Source organism: Rhinolophus sinicus, linkage group LG01 (genome assembly GCF_036562045.2).
Source record: "Rhinolophus sinicus isolate RSC01 linkage group LG01, ASM3656204v1, whole genome shotgun sequence".
In the NCBI taxonomy this organism is placed as follows: domain Eukaryota; kingdom Metazoa; phylum Chordata; class Mammalia; order Chiroptera; family Rhinolophidae; genus Rhinolophus; species Rhinolophus sinicus.
In genome coordinates this window covers 103,330,000-103,351,213 of record NC_133751.1, presented here as the reverse complement: position 1 = coordinate 103,351,213, position 21,214 = coordinate 103,330,000, and the positions used below count along the sequence as shown (strand labels likewise).

General features: G+C 38.5%; 1 protein-coding gene across 3 annotated transcripts in view; it reads right to left on the bottom strand.

Moving 5' to 3' along the window:
- Positions 1–2,032: 2,032 nt before the first annotated feature.
- The window catches only part of PLSCR4 (phospholipid scramblase 4), a 69,055-nt gene continuing 49,873 nt past the window's right edge, over positions 2,033–21,214 (bottom strand). For 2 of the 3 annotated variants that reach the window (XM_074333986.1, XM_074333987.1), the window contains 6 exons: positions 19,972–20,207; positions 17,035–17,077; positions 15,843–16,069; positions 6,768–6,929; positions 5,306–5,464; positions 2,033–4,090 (listed from right to left, as the gene is read on the bottom strand). In XM_074333986.1, coding sequence (XP_074190087.1) covers positions 4,043–4,090; positions 5,306–5,464; positions 6,768–6,929; positions 15,843–16,069; positions 17,035–17,077; positions 19,972–20,207 — 875 coding nt within the window. In that variant the 3' untranslated portion in view covers positions 2,033–4,042. The remainder of the gene's footprint in view (positions 4,091–5,305; positions 5,465–6,767; positions 6,930–15,842; positions 16,070–17,034; positions 17,078–19,971; positions 20,208–21,214) is intronic. The other variant, XM_074333982.1, reaches the window with a different exon arrangement.

Sequence of the window (21,214 nt, the reverse complement as noted above, 5' to 3'; positions counted from 1 at the left end):
TCCTGGTTCCCAGAGGGGTGTCATCTGTGTCCTCACATGGCAGACGGGGAAAGGGAGTTTGCTGGGTTCCCTTCATAAGGGCACTTAGCCCATTCATAAGGGCTCTACTTTCTAACCACCTCCTAAAGGCCTCACTGTCAAATACCATCACATTGGGGGTTCGATTTCAACATTTGAATTTCGGGTGACACACACATTGTCTAAAGCATCCCACCCCTGGTCAGGACAAAATTCATGTTCTTCTCACATGCAAGATATACGCATTCCATCTTAACAGCCAAAATGTCTTGTTTCAGGAACAACTCAAAAGCCTAAGTCCAAAGTCTCATATGTATATCATCTAAGTTGGATATGAGTGAGACTCAAGATATGACTCAGCCTGAGGCAAACTGCTCTCTGGCTGTGAACCTGTGAACCAAACAAATTAGGTGCTTCCAAAATACAATGGTGGGACAGGCATAGCATCAATATTCTCATTTCAAAAGGGAGAAAGAAGAAAGGAGTGACAGGTCCTAGGTAAGTCCAAGACCCAACAGGACAGACACTGTTAAACCTTAGGGCTCAAAAATAAGCTTTGACTCAATGCTCCGCCTTCCGGGCCCACTGGGGTGGCCTTATCACCCACAGGGCTGGCCAACATGTTCCTGCAGCCCCTACGCCTGGGTCCCATGGCTCTCCAGCGAGAGGGTTCTGAGCCCAAGGCTCCCCCAGGTAGCTGTCCTTTGAAATCTAGGTGGAGGCAGCCATATCCCCTTGGCCTGTGCAGTCTGCATTCCAGTGGAGAAGGGGTCATAGGGACACCACCAGAGTTGGCAGCCTGTGCCCTCTGGAGGGGTGGCCACTGAAGCTCGTGCCACACCAGGGCCCACCAGAGCTGCATGTGGGGTGGCGGAAGAGCATGGCCCCAGAGTGCAGAGCAGAAACCCCATGTGAGGGAGCACCAGGGATGTGCGGAGGTTGCCACAGGGGCTGGTGGCCCCCCTGAACGGCTCCACCCCCCAACCCCAGGACCTTGATAGGGGGCCTGGAATGAGTGGCAGCTCTGCTGATCACTGAATGGCCTTGGGGTCATTTCCCCATTATCCTGGAGAACAGCACTGGGATTCCCTTGGGACGCTGATCCATGTCAATCTCCTTGGCCACTCCCTGAGTCTTGTCATTTGTCCGCAATATGGATAGGATGAGAATTTTCCAAATCTTTAAATTCTGCTTCCTTTCTTGCTTAATTAATTCCATCTGTAAGTCATTTCTCTCTGCTCGCATTTTGCTATCAGCAGTCAGGGGGAGCCAAAGCGCATCTTAGACACTTAGAACTCACTTTAGCGAAACATCCAGTTTCATTGCTTGGAAGTTCTGCCTTTCACAAAATACTAGAATGCGGACACAATTCAGCCACGCTCTTTGCTACTTTATCACAAAGATGCCTCTCCTCCAGTTTCAGGAACCCGTTGCTTATTTCCAGCTGAGACCTCGTCAGAATGGCCTTCACTGCCCATATTTCTATCAAGATTCTGTTTGGGATTACTTAGTCTCTGAAAAGATTTAGCTACAGCTCTTCTCCTCTCTTTTCTTTCCGAGCTCTCACCAGAATCATCTTTAAAATTCTGTTCATGGCCATCTAGGCTTTTTCTAGAATGTACCTCAAAATTCTTCCAGTCTCTACCAGTTACCTAGTTTCAAGGCCACCTCCATATTTTTAGGTATTTGTTACAGTAGCACCTCCCTTCTCAGTGCCAATTTCTGTCTTAAACCGTTTGGGCTGCTTTAACAAAAATACCATAGATGCGTTTGTTTAACCAAAAAGCTTTTATTTCTGGAGGAGGGGAAGTCCACAGTCAAGGTGCTGGCAGATTATAAGGGCACTAATCCCATTTGTGAGGGCTCCACCCACATGACCTGTCACCTCCCAAAGGCCTCACCTACAAATACCATCACATTAGGGTAATTCATAAACTTTGGGGCAAATACAAACTTTCAGCCTACAGTAAAGACTCAATCATAAGTCAAAAAAAAACAAAAAAAACAACTATTATTTTACTGTAAGCCATATTATATTTATTTAAAAGCCAAAAACAATATGATGATGCATGAAGACACAAATTTCAGAGAATATCTTATTTTTTAATCAGTATCATCAATTTTACATAATGAAATACCATTAAGAAATATAGAACTTATAATATGAACTGTAGTATAAAAATATGGCACATGGTATTATTAAAGAAAAAGAAATTATAACTATAAGACACATGTTAATATCACAAAAACTTTAAACAGAAATTTAAAATGTCATACGTTGAAAATAATTTTTTCTTAGTATTATGCAGTAGATCTTGGAATGAGATGGAGGCAAGTAAAAATGAAAAGTTTATATAGATAAATTTTCTGAATACTATTTCTCATTTTCTATAGAAAATGTCAGACATTATTATAAGAAATAATACGTATGTCTAAAACTGCAACTGCATTTTCAAATATAAGGTAATTAGTATTTTAGAAAGCAGCAGCTTTTACATTTTTCTTTAAAAGCTAGTAGTCACGCATAAAAATGAACATTATAAGAAACTGAGTAAAACAACTTTTGCCATGAAAAAATGAATATAATTAAAAAGTGAGGCACCTTTCTTTCATTTCAATAAGAACTGTGGGTAGGGGCCCTCATCTCAGAATAAACAAATCTAAGGACACTCATGTTTATTTAACACTCCATGTTTACTTAACATGGAGCAGAAGAATACATTCCATCCTCTGTACTGCGTTGAAAGAACACGGTCCATGCTCTGATAGGAAGCTAAAGTGCACAGAAGCAACTGTAGATTGATCAGAGTGCATTCACTAACACATTATGCTGTTAATTAGTTAATACAAACAAGTACAATTTATACTTTAACTACGTTGATCCAATACAAATAAGTACAATTTATACTTTAACTACGTAGATCCTATACAATCTGTACTAATAAGCTATAGATCCCAGATAAGTAGCATGTTTACTGTTTTATTATTTTCTTTGTATAAGTACAGATTTATTTAAAAAGCAGCAAAGCAATATTAAGCAGTGTCAGAATTTATAGTTTGGGCATTTACAAAGTGCCACACAGACTATCATATTTCAAAATTTAAAAACAAAATTGCAACTCTTGCAATTAAAACACCACAGTGAATATCAGGGATCTTCTTGAAAGAAAAAAACAGTTATCTTCTCAGTGTCACATCAAACGAGATACAAAGTTTCAACAGGCAATATCAGAGATTTGGCCAAACATATTTTATACATAAGGCATCTGTGACCAAGCGAGGTTAAATGTATTAAATGCAAGCTGTTTATAAGGGCACTGATGTCTCTAAGTTGCTAAAAGATCTAGAATGACCATGGCCTTGTTCACCTCTCTTCTTGACAGTCGGACCTTGTCTTCATATAAGGCAGTGCCTGATTGTCCATACTAGTGAATAAAGAAACAGGCATGGAAAACATAAACCTTACAATAAAAAAAGTTTTATAACACAATCACATTGTCCATTCAAACTTTTATGAATTTTACAAAATGAGGCTTTGATAGATGTACACAAGTGAAATTTTCTGTACAATAAAACATAGTATTTTGGTCTGCCTTTCTTTTGTTTTAAAAAATGAAGAATATCATTCTTTTTACCTCAAATCAAATTTGTCTTAGGTAACAGTATGTCGATTGACGTTACCTGTTAATATGAGAGCTCTGGGATTCATTTTCCCCTATCTCATGCTAAAGTGTTTTCAAGCTCCTTGTATCTGTATTTATTTGGTTAATGAATCATAGCTTTTTCAGCATGACTGAAAGTCATAGCTTTTTCCTAGTCTAAGGAATAGACAAATAGACAGTCAATTGAAACACACATCAGATTGTGTTCTTACTCTCTCAGCCTACCTGTCAAAACTAACACCAATAAAAATAATCTGTAAAAGCAGATAAATGTACTTGCAAATAATTCAGGGTTGACTGTAAGCCCAATCCCACTTTTCTAAACATTTTTTTAACCATACTTCCTGATTTGCTGTGTCCATTTATCTTGATGAACGTTGTACTGGAGATCTTTCAAAATACATGAAGTCCTGAAATTGGAAAAAGAATTTTATATATATAATTGTATGTATATAAGTAGATAATTAGATGCAATGTATAAAATACTATCCTTTATAATTTATCTGGCAATTCTTCCATTCCAGTTAAGCATAAATTCTGGGGGTCCCCCAAAAATGTATCCAAGTGGACACTTTGGTCAACATTGCTCAGGCAGTAGTTTGCCATAATCAGAAGTATCTGGACACTGATGGTAACCACTTTGAGCACCTCTTGTAATTGCACAAGTCAAATGTGATTTGTATTCATCTTTTGTTGTCAGTATATATTGAATATACAATTTTAATACAGTTTTCCTTTCTTAAAATGTCTATAAATTTTTTTGGCATCCTCTGTAAATTTACAGAATCTCAGTCCACCCCACCCCCAGGACGTAAACTGAATCAGCATCTGAATTCTAACAAGATCCCCAGGGGATTCGTATGTGCAATAAAGTTTGAGAAGAACTGGAAGAAAAAAAGAGTAAATAAATCTAATAAATCTTTATAAAGTGGACCTAATATCAAAAGCAGGAATTACAAATTTAAAACTGTTGTTAGTCAATAAACTTCCCCTTTGGGGTACTAATTAACTAAATTTTTACTGTTTGGAAAGGGAGGAAAAACTTGATAATTAATATCAAATATGTTAAATATACCAATTATAATATGTTAATTAGATTTTTCGGGTAAGTACTGTCAATTTTATTTCTATTCTTTACTTATGAATATTAACAATTAGGCAGAAATAGAGCAAGGGAACTGCACCTAATAAACCTAAGGGAAGAACAACCCCAAGTAGAGGTACATGGACAGAGAGGCTGTAAGGCAGAGCGAGGGGAAGGACCTCAGCTTTAGAGTGATTTTCTTTCATTAAGACATCACAGGACAGACATTTTCAAGTAATGAGAATAATAAACATGCGGTGATGACAATATACCCACTGGATGCCTAATATGCACTCTCCTGGCCCTTTTCCTCATGATAATTAATATTCATAACCATGAAAAATACAAGTATTTTTATCTCCACGTTACAGACGAGCAGACTGCGGCTTCCAAGTATTAAACACTTTACAAAACACGTAACTAGTAAGTGGTAGAGACAGAAGTTGGTCTGATGTCAAAGTGTATTGCCTTTCTACTACACGACACGGCTTCTCATCAGAAAGATGATTCTCTCAAGATAAGTCAAGAACAAAAGGCTTACGATGAGGAAGCAAGCTCCAAAAATCATGGCTTTCATCTTCACGTCCAGGTCTAAGGGGAAGCGAATGTCAAAGTGGTCAGCATTGCCCATGCCTGACATCAACCCGTTCCACTTCCTGATGATGCTGCCGATGTTAGACACGCCGTCGAGGGAGGTGACCTGGACAGGTAAGGGTTTGACTTTCAGGGACTGAAAATATCATACTGCATGATTTATTCTGCTGGCAAGCAGCTTCCACTGAGATAGCATAAATACAGCACAGTAAATGAATACAGTAATAACATAATTTCAAACTGGAAATGATGGCCAAGGAGGATTCTGTGCTCTGCAACTGGTTAATAACTGAGCTAGGGTACATCTCACACTTCTCACACTGCTCTTTCCTCATCCTCAAATGAGTTACTAGAGAGGTCTAATTGATTCTGAAGTTCTGCTCCACATAGCAAAGGGTGGGAACCGGGGATTGGGAGGGAATCTCGTCCAGTCTAGGGAAACCCATGAGCAAACGCAATGAGGCATGGTTGTGTGCACTTCACAAACTCCACATAATCACTTAAGCTTTTGTGGGCCAAAGGAGCCTACCCCATCTTCTTAAATTACGCCAGGATCTGTAAGGACTTCAGCTTCTAAAGGGAGGACACTGGCACTTGCCAGAGGAAAACACTCAGATACTAACTTGGGGTGATCAGAATGATCCCACACATCCTGCCCCTGGAACTGGCTTATCTACATTTTCTATTGCGTTGCATGGCCTTTTAAACAATAAGCAGTGCTGGATGACATGGTGACGTAAGGAAGGTGTCATAGGAAACACCTGAATGAGCAATTTTAGATGATAAGCCTTGCCAAATTGCAAGGCATTTAGAAGGATTAAGAAGCTCAGGAAAAATGTTGAGGAATCTCCTTTGGCAAATTCACAGGATTATAAGCAATCATTTTATAGCCCGAGATAAAGGCAAAACAGAAGGATTTTTCTCTTTTTCCTGATAAAATGTTATAACCTATTATGAATTGCATCCATATGATCAGTGCTGTCCTGTTTCTTCAGGACACAGACAGAATTCTATCCTGCAATTAAGCAGTTTGCACAGCCTGCATGTTCTGTAATATGCTGGGCACATTCGTTACTCTGGACCTACTCTCTGATCCTGGAAACCTTTGATAAAAGTGTTTCATTAAATACAACCAAGAAGAAAATAAATAGATTATGTCTGGCTATTTCTTCTCTGGTTTAATGGCTTCATGGTGTCTCTTATCTTTATCAAACAGATCATTAAAAAGGAGCTCACATTGGGAAACATGAAGCAATCCACAAACCATAATTTGAAAATCATCTGCTGTCAGCCAGTTAACTCTTTCTTCATGAAAAAATCATCTAAAACCAAAATCATTCTAAAATCTGTTAATACATGTACATGTAGGAAAATAAAATAGTAGAAACACGGTTTTTACATTTGTTTACCTCAAAAACAGAATCTGAACCACAGCCATAGGTTGAACACGGCCCACGCACGCGCATCATGTTTTCTTTCTTTGCGTTTTGAATGCTGTAAACCGCCCTGCACAGGTTCCAGTGCTCCAAGACAAAGCCAATGGTGACACCAGGAGGACACTGCACCTCCAGCTGCAAATGAAGCAGCGATAGAGGTAAGGATGCTGCGTACATGTACACACACACACACCTAGATATGTTCTTAATCCATCTGAGGACTGGGGAAATTGTTACCGGGGAAGAGTCTTCCATTTTACCTGGGCTATTTCCTAGGCTTGTATTTCAGTGAACAGTCTAGAGAGATGAGGTCATGCTTCCCTTTGGGACACAGTTACTATTAATCATATAATGGCCAGAAGCTAGGTGTTTCTCAGCTATATATGGGGTATCTGCCTGGGCTCCTGAGTCAACCCCATAGGACCAGGGACAAGGGGACCTAAAAACCCATGCTAATGTTCATGCTGCTTTCTGTGCTGTAACATGGATCTCTGTCTCTGATCGAGGTGTCTCACGTCTTCTGGCATAACCGACAAAAAAGCAACAAGCTAACTTCTTAGACTGACAGACATGACAATTATAATAGAAAACAAGAGAAAAGAGACATTCTGAAAACTGTATATTGGAAAAACAACAGGATGTGTTATGGGTATATAAAGCCACTTTTAAGAGTTTTAAAATAATGTCCACTACTCTCTTTTCAGCTAATTATCTTTATAACATTCCTTTGTGAAGAACTAAGATCTTCATATCTAATAATAACAAAAGTCACAAAATTGAATTATTTGGTAAAAGACCAAAGTAAAAGTTCTACAGACAACATTCGTGTCACATATACTTTCCTAAGAATTTTGATTCTCCTGGGTCTCATCATCAGGCAGGACTACACAGCTCAAGAATTGTCAAACCAAGGTACTATTCATATATATACAATCACACATATATACAAACATTGAAATTTAATAGCTTCTGAGGATTGAGAGTTCACATAAATTTACACTTAAGATAAAAAAACATCAAAACTGTATACAAATATATTTTAAAAGAATTTGCATCAAAATGGCAGGGTGAGGTGAGCCTCTGGAAATATCCCCCAGAACTTACACCAAATCGAACAACTATAACTCCACAAAGGACTCCCTGTACAGCAGACAGGCAAGACGAAGACTTTGACTGCTGAATTCACCTAAAGGTGGGCAAATAACGTGAGCAGGGGAGGAGGGAAGGGAGAAGTGCAGAGATGGAGCCGCGCGGGCGCAGGATGCAGACCTAGCTGAGTGCTCTGAGCTCGCTGCTTCCCGGAACTACCGCAGCTGCGGGAGAGGGAAGAACTCAGACTACTAGGGCTCCATTTATGGCCCTCAGGGCTGAGGGGACAGCATACACTACGGCTGAGCCCAGCACTCATGGCACAGGCCTTGGACCAAAGACCGAGGGAAGAGGGCTGAGGACGGTGGTTTAAGCCCTCACTGCCACAGAGAACTGAAGCCTAGGGCACTGAGACTAGCCGACCCCTCCCTACCCTCCCAGAGTCACCCAGTCCCCATCTGCCTGGTGCTAGAAGCGGAACAGTAGCAGTGTCAGATCAAAAGAACAGAATGTTTGCAGTTCTGAGAACTGTGGTCCACAGACACTTATTCGCAGCCCAACTAGTTCTGGCAAAGGGGAGGGAGCTGTGGAAGCAGGACTGGCTGTGGTGGTGGTCGCTGCCATTCCTCTCAGCCACCTCTCACAACTCACCCCGCCACTGTCCGCACCTATCTGGGCGAATCCCTGTAGGAGTAAACAGAATTGCTGAAACACACGGGCGCTGAATCTGGTGCAGGAAGAGCTTTGGAACTTCAAAAGCTCTCCGCATACCCACAGGGACACAGCCCCCTATGACCCAGGCGAACTCTTAACGGAGGAGAAGCCCACCTTCCAGGGAATCCCCCCGTTCTGTGAGAAGTTGGAATAGTGCAGAGAAAACATAACACTACAGCGAGAGAAAAAAGGGCTGCAGTCACAGAGAAAATAAAACATCCTACCAACACGTACTGGAAAACAAAAGAAAGACCTCTTCCTATCAACCTGTTGCAGAACCCACTCCTGCAGATGTCTAGGAATAGAAGTAATAAATAATTAATTGCCATGAATAACCAACGCAACATAACAGCTCAGAAAGAAAGATAGTGATAAGTCTCCAGAAAATGAGGTTAAAGATACGGAACTATGTGACTTAAACGACAGAGAATTCAAGATTGCAGTTCTGAAAAAACTCAACGAGATGCAAGAAAATACAGAAAGGCAGTTTAATGAGCTCAGAAAAACAATAAAAGAACAACATGAGCATTTTATCAAAGAGATGGAAATTTTTAAAAAGAACCAAATAGAATTTCTGGAGATTAAGAACTCAATAGAAGAACTTAAGAATGAAATAGCCAGTTTAGGAATAGAGTTGACCAGAGGGAAGAAAGAATCAGTGACATCGAAGATAGAAACCTGGAAATTACATGGATGGAAGAAGAAAGAGACTTGAGACTTAAAAGAAATGAAAGAACTCTACAAGAACTTTCTGACTCCATCAGAAAAAGCAATATAAGAATAAAGGGCATAGCAGAAGGAGAAGAAAGATAGAAGGGAACAGAGTATATTCAGACAAATAGTCAACAAGAACTTTCCAAACTTGTGGAAAGAACTGGATCCTCGAATCCAAGAAGTAAATAGAACACCTAATTACCCTAACTCCAACAGGCCTTCTCCAAGGCACACTGTACTGAAGCTGTAAAAATTAACGACAAAGAAAGAATCCTCAAGGCAGACAGGGAAAAGAAGACAGTAACCTACAAAGGAAAGCCCATAAGATAATTGTCAGATTTTTCTGAAGAAACTACGAGCCAGGAAGGAGTTGAACCAAATATTCAAACTACTGAAAGAGAGAAATTATGAGCCAAGGATAATATACCCAGCAAAGATATCCTTTAGAAATGAAGGAGAAATAAAGACCTTTCCAGATATACAGACGCTGAGGGAATTTTCTAATACACGACCTGAACTACAAGAAATAGTAAAGGAGGCTATTCGACCAGCATCAACAGGGACAAATTTTGGCAACCAAAACATAAAAAGAGGGAGAGTAAAGGCCTGCCCCAGAATATGGGAACGGAAAAAGTAGGCATGCTGAAGAAAATGGGATACTCTAAATATCAAACTTTCTTTTACATAAACTTAAGGGTAACCACTCAAAAAAAATCCAGAACTGAAATACATAGTGTAATAAAAGAAGAAACAGAAGGAAAAATCATAGAATACCACCACACAGAAATAAATAGACAACAACAAAAAGGCAAAGAAACCATGGAGACACAGCCTTACCAGAAAACTAAAGATAGAATGACAGGAAATCCTCACATATCAATAATCACCCTAAATGTAAATGGACTGAACTCACCAATAAAAAGGCACAGAGTAGCAGATTGGATCAAAAAACTAAACCCAACCATATGCTGTCTCCAAGAGACACATCTCAGCTACAAGGACAAGCATAGACTCAAAGTGAAAGGGTGGAAATTGACACTCCAAGCAAATGGTACCCAGAGAAAATCAGGTGTAGCCATACTGATATCAGATGAAACAGACTTCAGGGTGAAAAAGATAACAAGAGACAAAGATGGACATTTCATAATGGTAAAGGGGACTATACAACAAGAAGACATAACAGTCATCAATATTTATGCCCCCAATCAGGGAGCACCAAAATATACCAACTACTAACAGAACTAAAGGGAGAAATTGACCAAAACACAACTTTACTAGGGGACCTAAAAACATCATTGACAGCTATGGATAGATCATCCAAACAGAAAATAAAGAATGAAATAGCAGCCCTAAATGACACATTAGATGAAATGGACATAATTGACATATATAGAGCACTTCATCCTAAAACATCAGACTATATATTTTTTCTCGCGTACATAGAACATTCTCAAGAATAGACCATATATTGGAACATAAAACTAACCTCAGCAAATTTAAGAATATTGAAATCATACCAAGCATATTCTCTGATCACAAGGCTTTGAAATTGGATATCAACTGCAAAAAGAAAGCGGGAAAAAACACAAATACATGGAGATTAAACAACATACTTTTAAAGATTGACTGGGTCAAAGAAGAAATTAGAGGAGAGATCAAAAGATACATAGAAACAAATGACAATGAAAATACATCCTACCAAAATTTTTGGGATGCAGCGAAAGCAGTTTTAAGAGGGAATTTTATATCATTACAGGCCTATCTCAAGAAACAAGAAAAATCCCATATAAATAACCTCACGTTACACCTTAAAGAACTAGAAAAGGAGAACAAATGAAACCTAAGGTCAGCAGAATAAAGGAAATAACCAAAGTCAGAGCAGAACTAAATGAAATAGAGAACAAAAAGAAAACAGTAGAAAAAATTAATGTGGCAAAGAGCTGGTTCTTTGAAAAGATTAACAAAATTGAGAAACCCTTGGCTAGGTTCACTAAGATAAAAAGAGAAAAGACACTAATAAAATCAAAAATGAAAACGGGGAAGTAATCACGGATGCCACAGAAATACAAAGGATCATCCAAGAATACTATGAAGGACTATATGCCACTAAATTCAATAACCCGGAAGAAATGGACCACTTCTTAGAAACATATAGCCTTCCTAGGCTGAACCATAAAGAAATGGAAAATCTAAACAGACCTCTCACCAGTAACGGAATTGAATCAGTCATCCAAAACCTTCCGAAAAGCAAAAGTCCGGAACCAGATGGCTTCACTAGTGAATTCTACCAAACCTTCAAAGAGGATCTAATACCAATCCTGCTCAAACTCTTCCAAAAAATTGAAGAAGAGACAGTACTCCCTAACTCATTTTATAAGACCAACATTACCCTGATACCAAAACCTGGCAGGGACAACCCAAAAAAAGAGAACTACAGACCAATATCTCTGATGAATACAGATGCAAAAGTCCTAAACAAAATTCTAGCAAATCGAATGCTACAATGCATTAAAACGATTATTCATCACGAACAAGTGGGGTTCATCCCAGGGGCACAAGGATGGTTCAACATACGCAAATCCATCAATGTGATACATCACATAAACAAAATAAAGGACAAAAATCATATGATTATATCAATTGATGCAGAAAAAGCATTTGACAAGATACAACATCCATTTATGATTAAAACACTTAATAAAATAGGTATAGAAGGAAAATACCTTAACATAATAAAGGCCATATATGACAAACCCTCAGCTAATCTCATAATTAATGGTGAAAAACTGAAGCCCTTTGCTCTACGTTCAGGAACACGACAGGGCTGTCCCCTATCACCTCTGCTTTTCAACATAGTGTTGGAAGTCCTCGCCAGAGCAACCAGGAAAGACAAAGAAATAAAAGGAACCCAAATTGGGAATGAAAAAGTTAAACTGTCACTCTTTGCAGATGACATGATGCTATATATAGAAAACCCTAAAGACTCCACCAAAAAGCTATTAGTAACACTCAATGAATACAGTAAAGTTGTCGGCTACAAAATCAACGTACAAAAGTCCACTGCATTCCTATATACTACCAATGCAATCTCAGAAAAAGAAAAACAAAAAACAATTCCTTTTGCAATTGCAGCAAAAAGAATAAAATACCTAGGAATAAACTTAACCAAGGATGTGAAAGACCTATATGCTGAAAACTATAAGACATTTTTAAAAGAAATTGAAGAAGACACAAAGAAATGGAAAGACATTCCGCGCTCATGGATTGGAAGAATCAACATAGTTAAAATGGCCATATTACCCAAAGCAATATACAGATTTAATGCAATCCCCATCAAAATCCCAATGACATTTTTTAAAGAAACAGAACAAAAAATCATCAGATTTGTTTGGAATCACAAAAAACCCCGGATAGCCAAAGCAATCTTAAGAAAAAAGAACAATAATGGAGGTATCACACTTCCTGACTTTAGCTTGAACTGCAGGGCAACAATAATCAAAACAGCATGGTTTTGGCAGAAAAACAGACACGTAGACCAATGGAATAGAATTGAGAAGCCAGAAATAAACCCCCATAAATATGGGCAGACAATTTTTGACAAAGAAGCAAAAAACATACAATGGAGAAAAGACAGCCTCTTCAATAAATGGTGCTGGAAGAAGTGGAAAGCGACATGCAAAAGAATGAAACTGGACTGGTATCTGTCACCATGTACCAAAATTAATTCAAAATGGATCAAAGACTTAAGCATAAGACCTGAAACAATAAACTGCATAGAAGAAAACATAGGTACTAAAATTATGGATCTTGGGTTCAAAGAACATTTTATGATTTTGACTCCAAAGGCAAAGGAAGTAAAAGCTAAAATAAATGAATGGGACTATATGAAACTTAAAAGCTTCTGCACAGCAAAAGAAACCATCGACAAAATAAAGAGGCAACCAACTGAATGGGAGAAGATTTTTGCAATCAGTGCCTCCGATAAGGGGCTAATATCCAAAAGATACAAGGAACTCATGAAACTCAACAACAAAAAAGCAAACAACCCAACTGGAAAATGGGCAGAGGACCTGAAGAGACATTTCTCCAAAGAGGACATACAAATGGCAAATAGACATATGGAAAAATGCTCAACATCACTAATCATCAGAGAAATGCAAATCAAAACCACAATGAGATATCACCTCACTCCAGTCAGAATGGCTATCATCAACAAGACAGATAGTAACAAGTGTTGGAGAGGCTGTGGAGAAAAAGGAACCCTCATACACTGTTGGTGGGAATGCAGACTGGTGCAGCCGTTATGGAAGGCAGTGTGGAGGTTCCTCAAAAAATTACGAATAGAATTGCCATATGACCCAGCAATCCCTCCCTGGGTATCTACCCAAAAAATCTGAAAACATTTATCCATAAAGACACGTGTGCTCCAATGTTCATTGCAGCTTTGTTTACGGTGGCCAAGACATGGAAACAACCAAAATGTCCTTCGATAGATGAATGGATAAAGAAGTTGTGGTATATATACACAATGAAATACTATCCGGCAGTAAGAAAAGATGAAATAAGACCATTTGTGACAACATGGATGGATCTTGAGAATATAATGCTAAGTGAAATAAGTCAGACAGAAAAAGCAGAGAACCATATGATTTCGCTGATATGTGGTATATAAACCAAAAACAACAAAAGAACAAGACAAACAAATGAGAAACAGAAACTCATAGACACAGACAATAGTTTAGTGGTTACCAGAGGGTAAGGGAGGTGTGGGGTGGGAGATGAGGGTAGGGGATCAAATATATGGTGATGGAAGGAGAACTGACTCTGGGTGGTGAACACACAATGGGATTTATAGATGATGTAATACAGAATTGTACACCTGAAATCTATGTAACTTTACTAACAATTGTCACCCCAATAAACTTTAATGAAAAAAAAAAAGAATTTGATCATTCAACCATAAAAACGAATGAACTATTAACATATGTCCGAGTTGCATGAATCTCTAGGTAATGACATTTGAAAATAGCCAATCCTAAAAGATTCCAAACTGTGTGATTCTATTTTTGTCATTCTTGAAATGACAAAATTATAGATGGAGAACAGATTAGTGGGTTTCAGGGGTTAGGGATGAAGAGAAGGGAGGGAGATAGGGATAATTATAAAAGGGTTTGTTTGTTTGTTTGTTTGTTTGTTTGTTTGTTTTTGTGGTGTTAGAACTATTTGGTGTTTGAATTGTGGTGGTGAATAAAGAAATGTACATAGTTGATAAAATTAAACACACACACATGAATACAAGTAAAACTGGAAAATCAGAAAAATATTTAGATAATGTTGTGGACAAAAGTTCCGTACATTGGACTACGGCTGTAATATTGATTTGCTTAACTCTATCCTGCCTTCCTATAATCTTGAAAGGCTGCACTTAGAGGCATTGATATGCAAAGCGCAACTCATAAATACAAAAAAAAAAATGCTTACTATACAAAAGCATCAAGGATAGAGGTGTAAATTCACCTCAAATATAAGGCTGTGTGTGTGTGTGTGTGTGTGTGTGTGTGTGCGTGCGTGTGTGTGTGTGTGTTTGTGTGTGTATGGTAAAGGTGTAAGATATCTGACAATAGCTAATATCCATTGAACACTATACTGTTTGCCAGGCACTGTGCTAAGCAGCTGAGATTCATTTATAATACTGCTCAATCCTCAAAATAATCATCGCATGAGATAGATACTATTAATATCTTTACTTTACAGGTGAATAAAGCAAGGCACAGAGAAGGATGTAAATAAATTACTACTGTAAATGCTGGTACTTAACATGTCACTTAAATATCCCAGTAATCCGAGGGGGTATTGTTCTGCCCAGTTTATGTACAACACTGAGGCTCAAAGAGGTTAACTAAATTGTACAAATTTAAGTAGGTGACATATCTAAAATTCAGATTGTCGCGGACCTCTCTCTAAACCAATTTTCCTTCCCTGTAGCAAACAACGTTCCCGGAGCTGCACCGGTTGCAGAAGAGTAATCAAACTGTCAATCAGAAAGCCTGCTGTCTAGTTCTAGCACTGCCTGCCACCTACCGAGTGTAACACCATCTGCAGGCATTTAGTCTTTTTTTCTTTATTTACAGCAAGGTGTAGACTGTGATGGGTAGAGTAAAAGGATCCAAAGTCACTTACAATTCTATAAGCGTATATTTACATTTAGCTTACTTTCTCTGGAGACACTTAGATAAATGTGTGTGACCACTGTAATAGGCGATAGGTTAATTTCTAATTCAGTACACAACTGATAGAACTGTGGTCACTGAATCAATAATTTGTGCTTGAACCACCAATTAGCACCGAAGAGCCGGAACCCACAAGGAAAAAGCCCTTTCTGATTTTCCTGAGGTGAGACAAACTGGCTTCCTCCATCCTCTCTATCTGCAGAGCCAGTGAAAAAACCCTCCTGTGTAGTTTGCGACGGAGCACAACTATGTTGGGAAGACCTGGATCAGGAAGAAACAATGGAAACTTCCATCCTCTGACCTCTTGCCTGGTGGAGGGACAACAGAAGCAACAGCAGGTGCATCTGAACGGTCTCTGCATTGTCATGATTTCACGGCCCATATAGTCAGTGACCCGGAGGACAAAGGGCCGCAGTGTCCGATAAGCATTCCTGGTAAAGTCGTCTGTATCTTCAGTTACAGTGTAAACCATCTGGTCCACGTTATTTTTAATATCATACTTATTATTAGTTTCAAAACGTGTCATCACTGAAAAACAAAATGAGATAGCCATCTTAAATTAGAAGTAGTTAAAATAGGCCTCAAGAGCTATAAGAGGTATAAACCTCCAGTTATTAAAAACAAAACAGTCATGGGGATGTAATGTAAGGAAAATAGTATTATCGTAATAACTATGTGTGGTGACAGATGGTGACTAGACTTATTCTGGTGATCACATTGCAAGGAATATAAATGTCGAATCACTATGTTGTACACTAGAAACTCAACTATACTTTAATAAAAATAATAAAAAAGAAGTCCTTTTAGGGGCTTAAAGCAAAATAGCTTTTTAAAAACTTCAGGTAAAATTAGAACACCAATATAATTCATATGGTCTATAAGTACTTAAGTAATTTTGAAAATTTAAAACATTTATTTTAAGAAGTTCAGTGTAAAATGATTTTTTAAACTTTTCCACATAACAGCAAAGATTAGAACTATATTCCTAGAGTACCTGAATTCAGAAAACATTAATTATAAAACCATTTACATGTGTAGATCTGGTACGATGACGGCCTATAATCTTGCAAGGATGAACTGAGAACAACAGGATTATGTTTCCTGTGATTTCTTACTTCCAAAATAAGGGAACTGGACTGGAACTCAGCAGATTAGATTCCATTTCCATCTCTGCCAGATTAGTTGACCCTGGCTAACTAATTTAGACCCTCGGCCCCCTCCTTTTCTCATCCATGAGCATTTAATATGGAGGAGCCGGGATGGGTAAAAGGTAGGGCGGTTGAACAGATAAAATGAAAATCCTTTTGAAGTCTGAGTTTACATATGATGTACAAATAAACAAAATAATTCTCTTTCTTACTTTCTTGAAAAGAGAATATCCTTTTCTCTTTGAACCACTAACAAGTGATCAATATCAATAAGGAACTAGATACTGGATAATGCAAATTTCTACCTGAGTCAAATACTGCTGAACACTACTGAATTATACATACTTTCCAGAGGTTCAAAATGCTGAAGAACATGTATGTTGTCCAGCTGTTGGGACAGAACAAAGAAATTAGGAGAGAGAAATAACAGAATTAAATCAAACTAGCATTAGAAAAGAAAACTGATAAGATAGATCAATACCAAAATATCTTTTTGAAACTGAGTGGAATAAAAAATATATTTTTTAATCCAGTGGAATTAGCCTATCTGCACCTCACCAGATGGTTATTAGGGGAGCTGTCCAGATAGGAAAAACACTTCTGCAGCTCCATTGTAAAAGATTGAAACATTTGTCTAAAATATCAGAAAATCACCTTCCTGCCACAGTAACAGCATCTAGGAGAAGCTGGTTGACATAGACTGTTCCTAGCTCAGTTCCCCTTCACTGGTCTCTCCGACATGTCACCCACAGATCGGAATGGCTCAGGAGGTTCAGGGTGGAATTAACAGCCCTGGCCCTGAGAAAGCACTTTCCTCAGTGGCTCAGGGGAGTGAATCGGCCAGGGTGCACTCCATACAGGAGTGTCCAGGTACTTCTAAGAGATTACTGTACTGATTTCCATCCACTTGAGGCCCTAACTGCCAAGACCTCCTCAGGGGCACACTGGAGTAATGGAGGGTCTGAGAGGGCAGGAAGCATATGAATAAGATTAGGGTAAAGGATGGGAAACTTTCTGGGGTGGCATCCCTGGAAAAAGGAGGTTGGGAATATTAAACTCTACCTTAACGTTACTTAGGAATCACTCTACAGAGAGACAGTTTAATGTGCCCATTATTTGTTATACTTGAGAAGATTCTAGCGGAAGAGAAAAAAACTCCATGAGGACAGACTGATCACACCTATACAATTTTAGACACTGTAAGTCATTAGATCATTCCTAATTCCTGAGCCCGGAACACTGCCCAAAATGCCATTATTTCACCAAATTTTTGTTGAATACATTAATAAAAATACACTAAGGTAGTAATAAGTCAAATTTAAAATAACTACACATGAATGTTTTGTGATGTGATTGATTACAGGAAGGTACAGAGAGCATATAATCCTTCATTAAAATTTTTTCTTATATGAAAACACAATCAGGTGAGAGGGTCTAAACATGTCTTAAAAGATATCAAAAGTGGGCACTAAAAAAATCTAGAATGTTAAAATCTAGAACTAAGCAGTAAAAATATTCACTGCACCCACTTTCGGGCAAAATATTCTAAAGAAATGATATGCCCGTTAAGTGGAAGAGGTTTGCCCAGTAAGACACTCCAGCTGTTAAGGGGCAGCTCTCCAACAAACTGGGGAATCACTGGCCAAACCAATACTCCAGAAATAACACAATCCTGAAACGACTTGATAGTCCTGAAAAAGATTCATGTAATCTATAATCAGATTGCCAGAAGACTAGGATAAAGAAAATGATAAAAACATGACTGGCTCTGTCTCCCGCTGACACACAAGAACTAATAATATCCATACAGCTAGCTACCATCCATTGGGTGAGCCCCGTGTGCCATAAACATCAGGCACATTACAAACCTCCTTCAAGGTTGTAGAGTGAGGAGGGAGTAGAGCTAGAATTAAAAACCAGGTTTGTCTGTCTCCAAACCCGCTTTGTTTCTTTTTCACTTTTTTTTTTTTTTTTAGCGCAAAACATTCCTAAAAGGGAAAACAGAATTCATGAAATATGTTAATGTAACTTCCGTCAGAGTAATAGAAGAAACTGAAAAACTGTTATTTTAATATTTCAATGAACAATATTAAAGCTATACATTTTTAAAAGAGAAATGACTCCAGATCTTGTATTTCCAAGGACAATTTGTACTTCTCATCAAGTTTTAAAAAGACTTTGTAAACTTGACTAACTTATAAACATTTTATAAGTTTCTAAAATAATACAGGTGTTTATTCTAGCACTTTATCTGAATGACTGGCTTCACATTTTGTCAATAGTTTGCCAAACAATTTAATACAATTTTTGGCACACATAAAATCCAAATTTTCCTGATCCAACTGTACTTTCAAATATCAACACTGTAACATTGTACCAATGGTTTTCAATGCACAGGATTAACAGGGTCTCTGTCAGCATAGAAAATTGAGAAGAGAAGCATGTCAACTCCAAGGAACATTTGGTTGTTTACATGGGAAGACACATACTGAATTGGCAAGTCCCTTATTGTAATGTATTTGTATGCTTCCTTTTTTAAAACGTGAAACATAACTGTTTCTAAGGGATTCCCAATACTAGCTTTATCTTACTTTCTTTAAGCAATCTTTTTGAGTTTCTGACACGGGTTTATAAACAATACCACTTGGTATACCAACTTGGCATGTTGCCCAGTTTCTGATCTGGATATCCTGGTAGTTCCAGGACATCTGTACAGATAGAAATTAGGGAGTCACTGTGTTGTGGGAAGGGGTTCTCTGGAACTTGGCCTGAAGCAATATCTTTGGTAAGTCCCCCATTTTTATTTACATTGCATGTTTTGGGGGATGATAGGCATGGATGATAAAAACTATGGGTGGTGAAAAAATGCAATGGGCTAAGTAAGGCAATTGGTAATTCACTCACTGTCCACTGCTCTGCTCTTTTTTTACGTTGCTTTTCTTGATGTTAATTCTACTTCTAAGCAAATGGCATGCTGATTAGCATATCTGATACTTTTTCTTATATTCATATTCCTATGTCAACTTTCTTTAACAGGCATCATAAAGCTTAAAATTCAACATACATCCCTTACAAAAACTCTACTCATCCCACCGATATATACCTATACTCTTTGATCTGCCTTCACATTTCCGAAATTAGCACCATCACTCACACAGTCTCACAAACTAGACATCTGTCATCACTGACCCTCACTTTATCCACTCAGTCCAGCCTTTTGTCTTTCACTGGCTCCTCAGTCATACTTCATGAGAAAACATGAAATGGATTTGTGTAGAGTACCTGGGTTAAGTATTCCAGACCAGGAGGGCAGTCTGGCATAAGAGTTGGCCCTGGCATCCATGTTATTGGAGCAGATTGAACTGGCATTGGATATTTGCCAGGCTGGTACTGGATAGGATGCGTACCACCAGTTGGGTGGCTCAAGGGGAAGGTACTCGGCTGTTGTGGACGGTAGTACCCCGTAGGCAAGCCTCCTGGGTAGCCCGCAGGTGGAGGGACAGCTGCTCCAGGGGGCCCTGCGTTCAAAAACATATGGAAGTGTTATACGTTACTAACACTACAGTGTACTGGAAGTCAGCATGACTTTTTACATGATGATATGGATCACACGACACCCATTAAAAATAACAAGGTTTTCCAATTTCTGAGTGTGTACCATTACCAACAATGTACTACTGGTACTACATATCAACTCATTCAGTCTTCTTACACTTTACGACATAATTATTCTCATTTCAGTGCTGCAGAAATAAGGTTTGAAATATCAAGTAACATGTTCAACGCTATGCATCAGGTTCCTCTTCTGGGGCTATACCTACTTCATTAGGTTATAGCGGGATTAGCACAAGGCTAGCACATAATTAGCATTGTAAATTGTTGTTGTTATTATTATTATTATTGTTTAAGGTCACAAACATAGTAAGGTCTACTTAACTTCAAAGGAGTGCTTTTAATGACTGCTATGTAATTCCAGAACAGTTTCATCACCCCATACACATTAGCAGTCATTCCCCATCTTTCCCCCGCCCCGGGAAACAAAGGTCTCTACACACTTGCCCAACCTAGGTATTTCATATAAACGAAATCGTATAACATGCAGCTTTTGTGTCTGGTTTCTTTCACTTAGCATAATGTTTTCAAGGTTCATCCATATTGTAGCAGGGATTAGTACTTCATTCCTTTTTATGGCCAACGGATATTGCCTTGTATGGATATGTCACATTTTATGTATCCATTAGTCAGTTGAGGAACATTTGGATTATTTCTACTTTCTGGCTATTATAAACAACACTGCAGTGAACATTGGTGCACAAGTTTTGGTGTGAATATGTATTTTCAGTTCTCTTGACTATATTCCCAGGAGTGGAACTGACCGGGGCATATGGTAACTCCCTGTTCAACTTGCTGAGGAATTGCCAAACTACTTTCCAAAGTGGCTTCACCATTTTACGCTCCCACCAGAAGTGTATGAAGGTTCTAATTTCTCCACAGCCTCACCAATGCTTGCTATTGTCTTTTATTT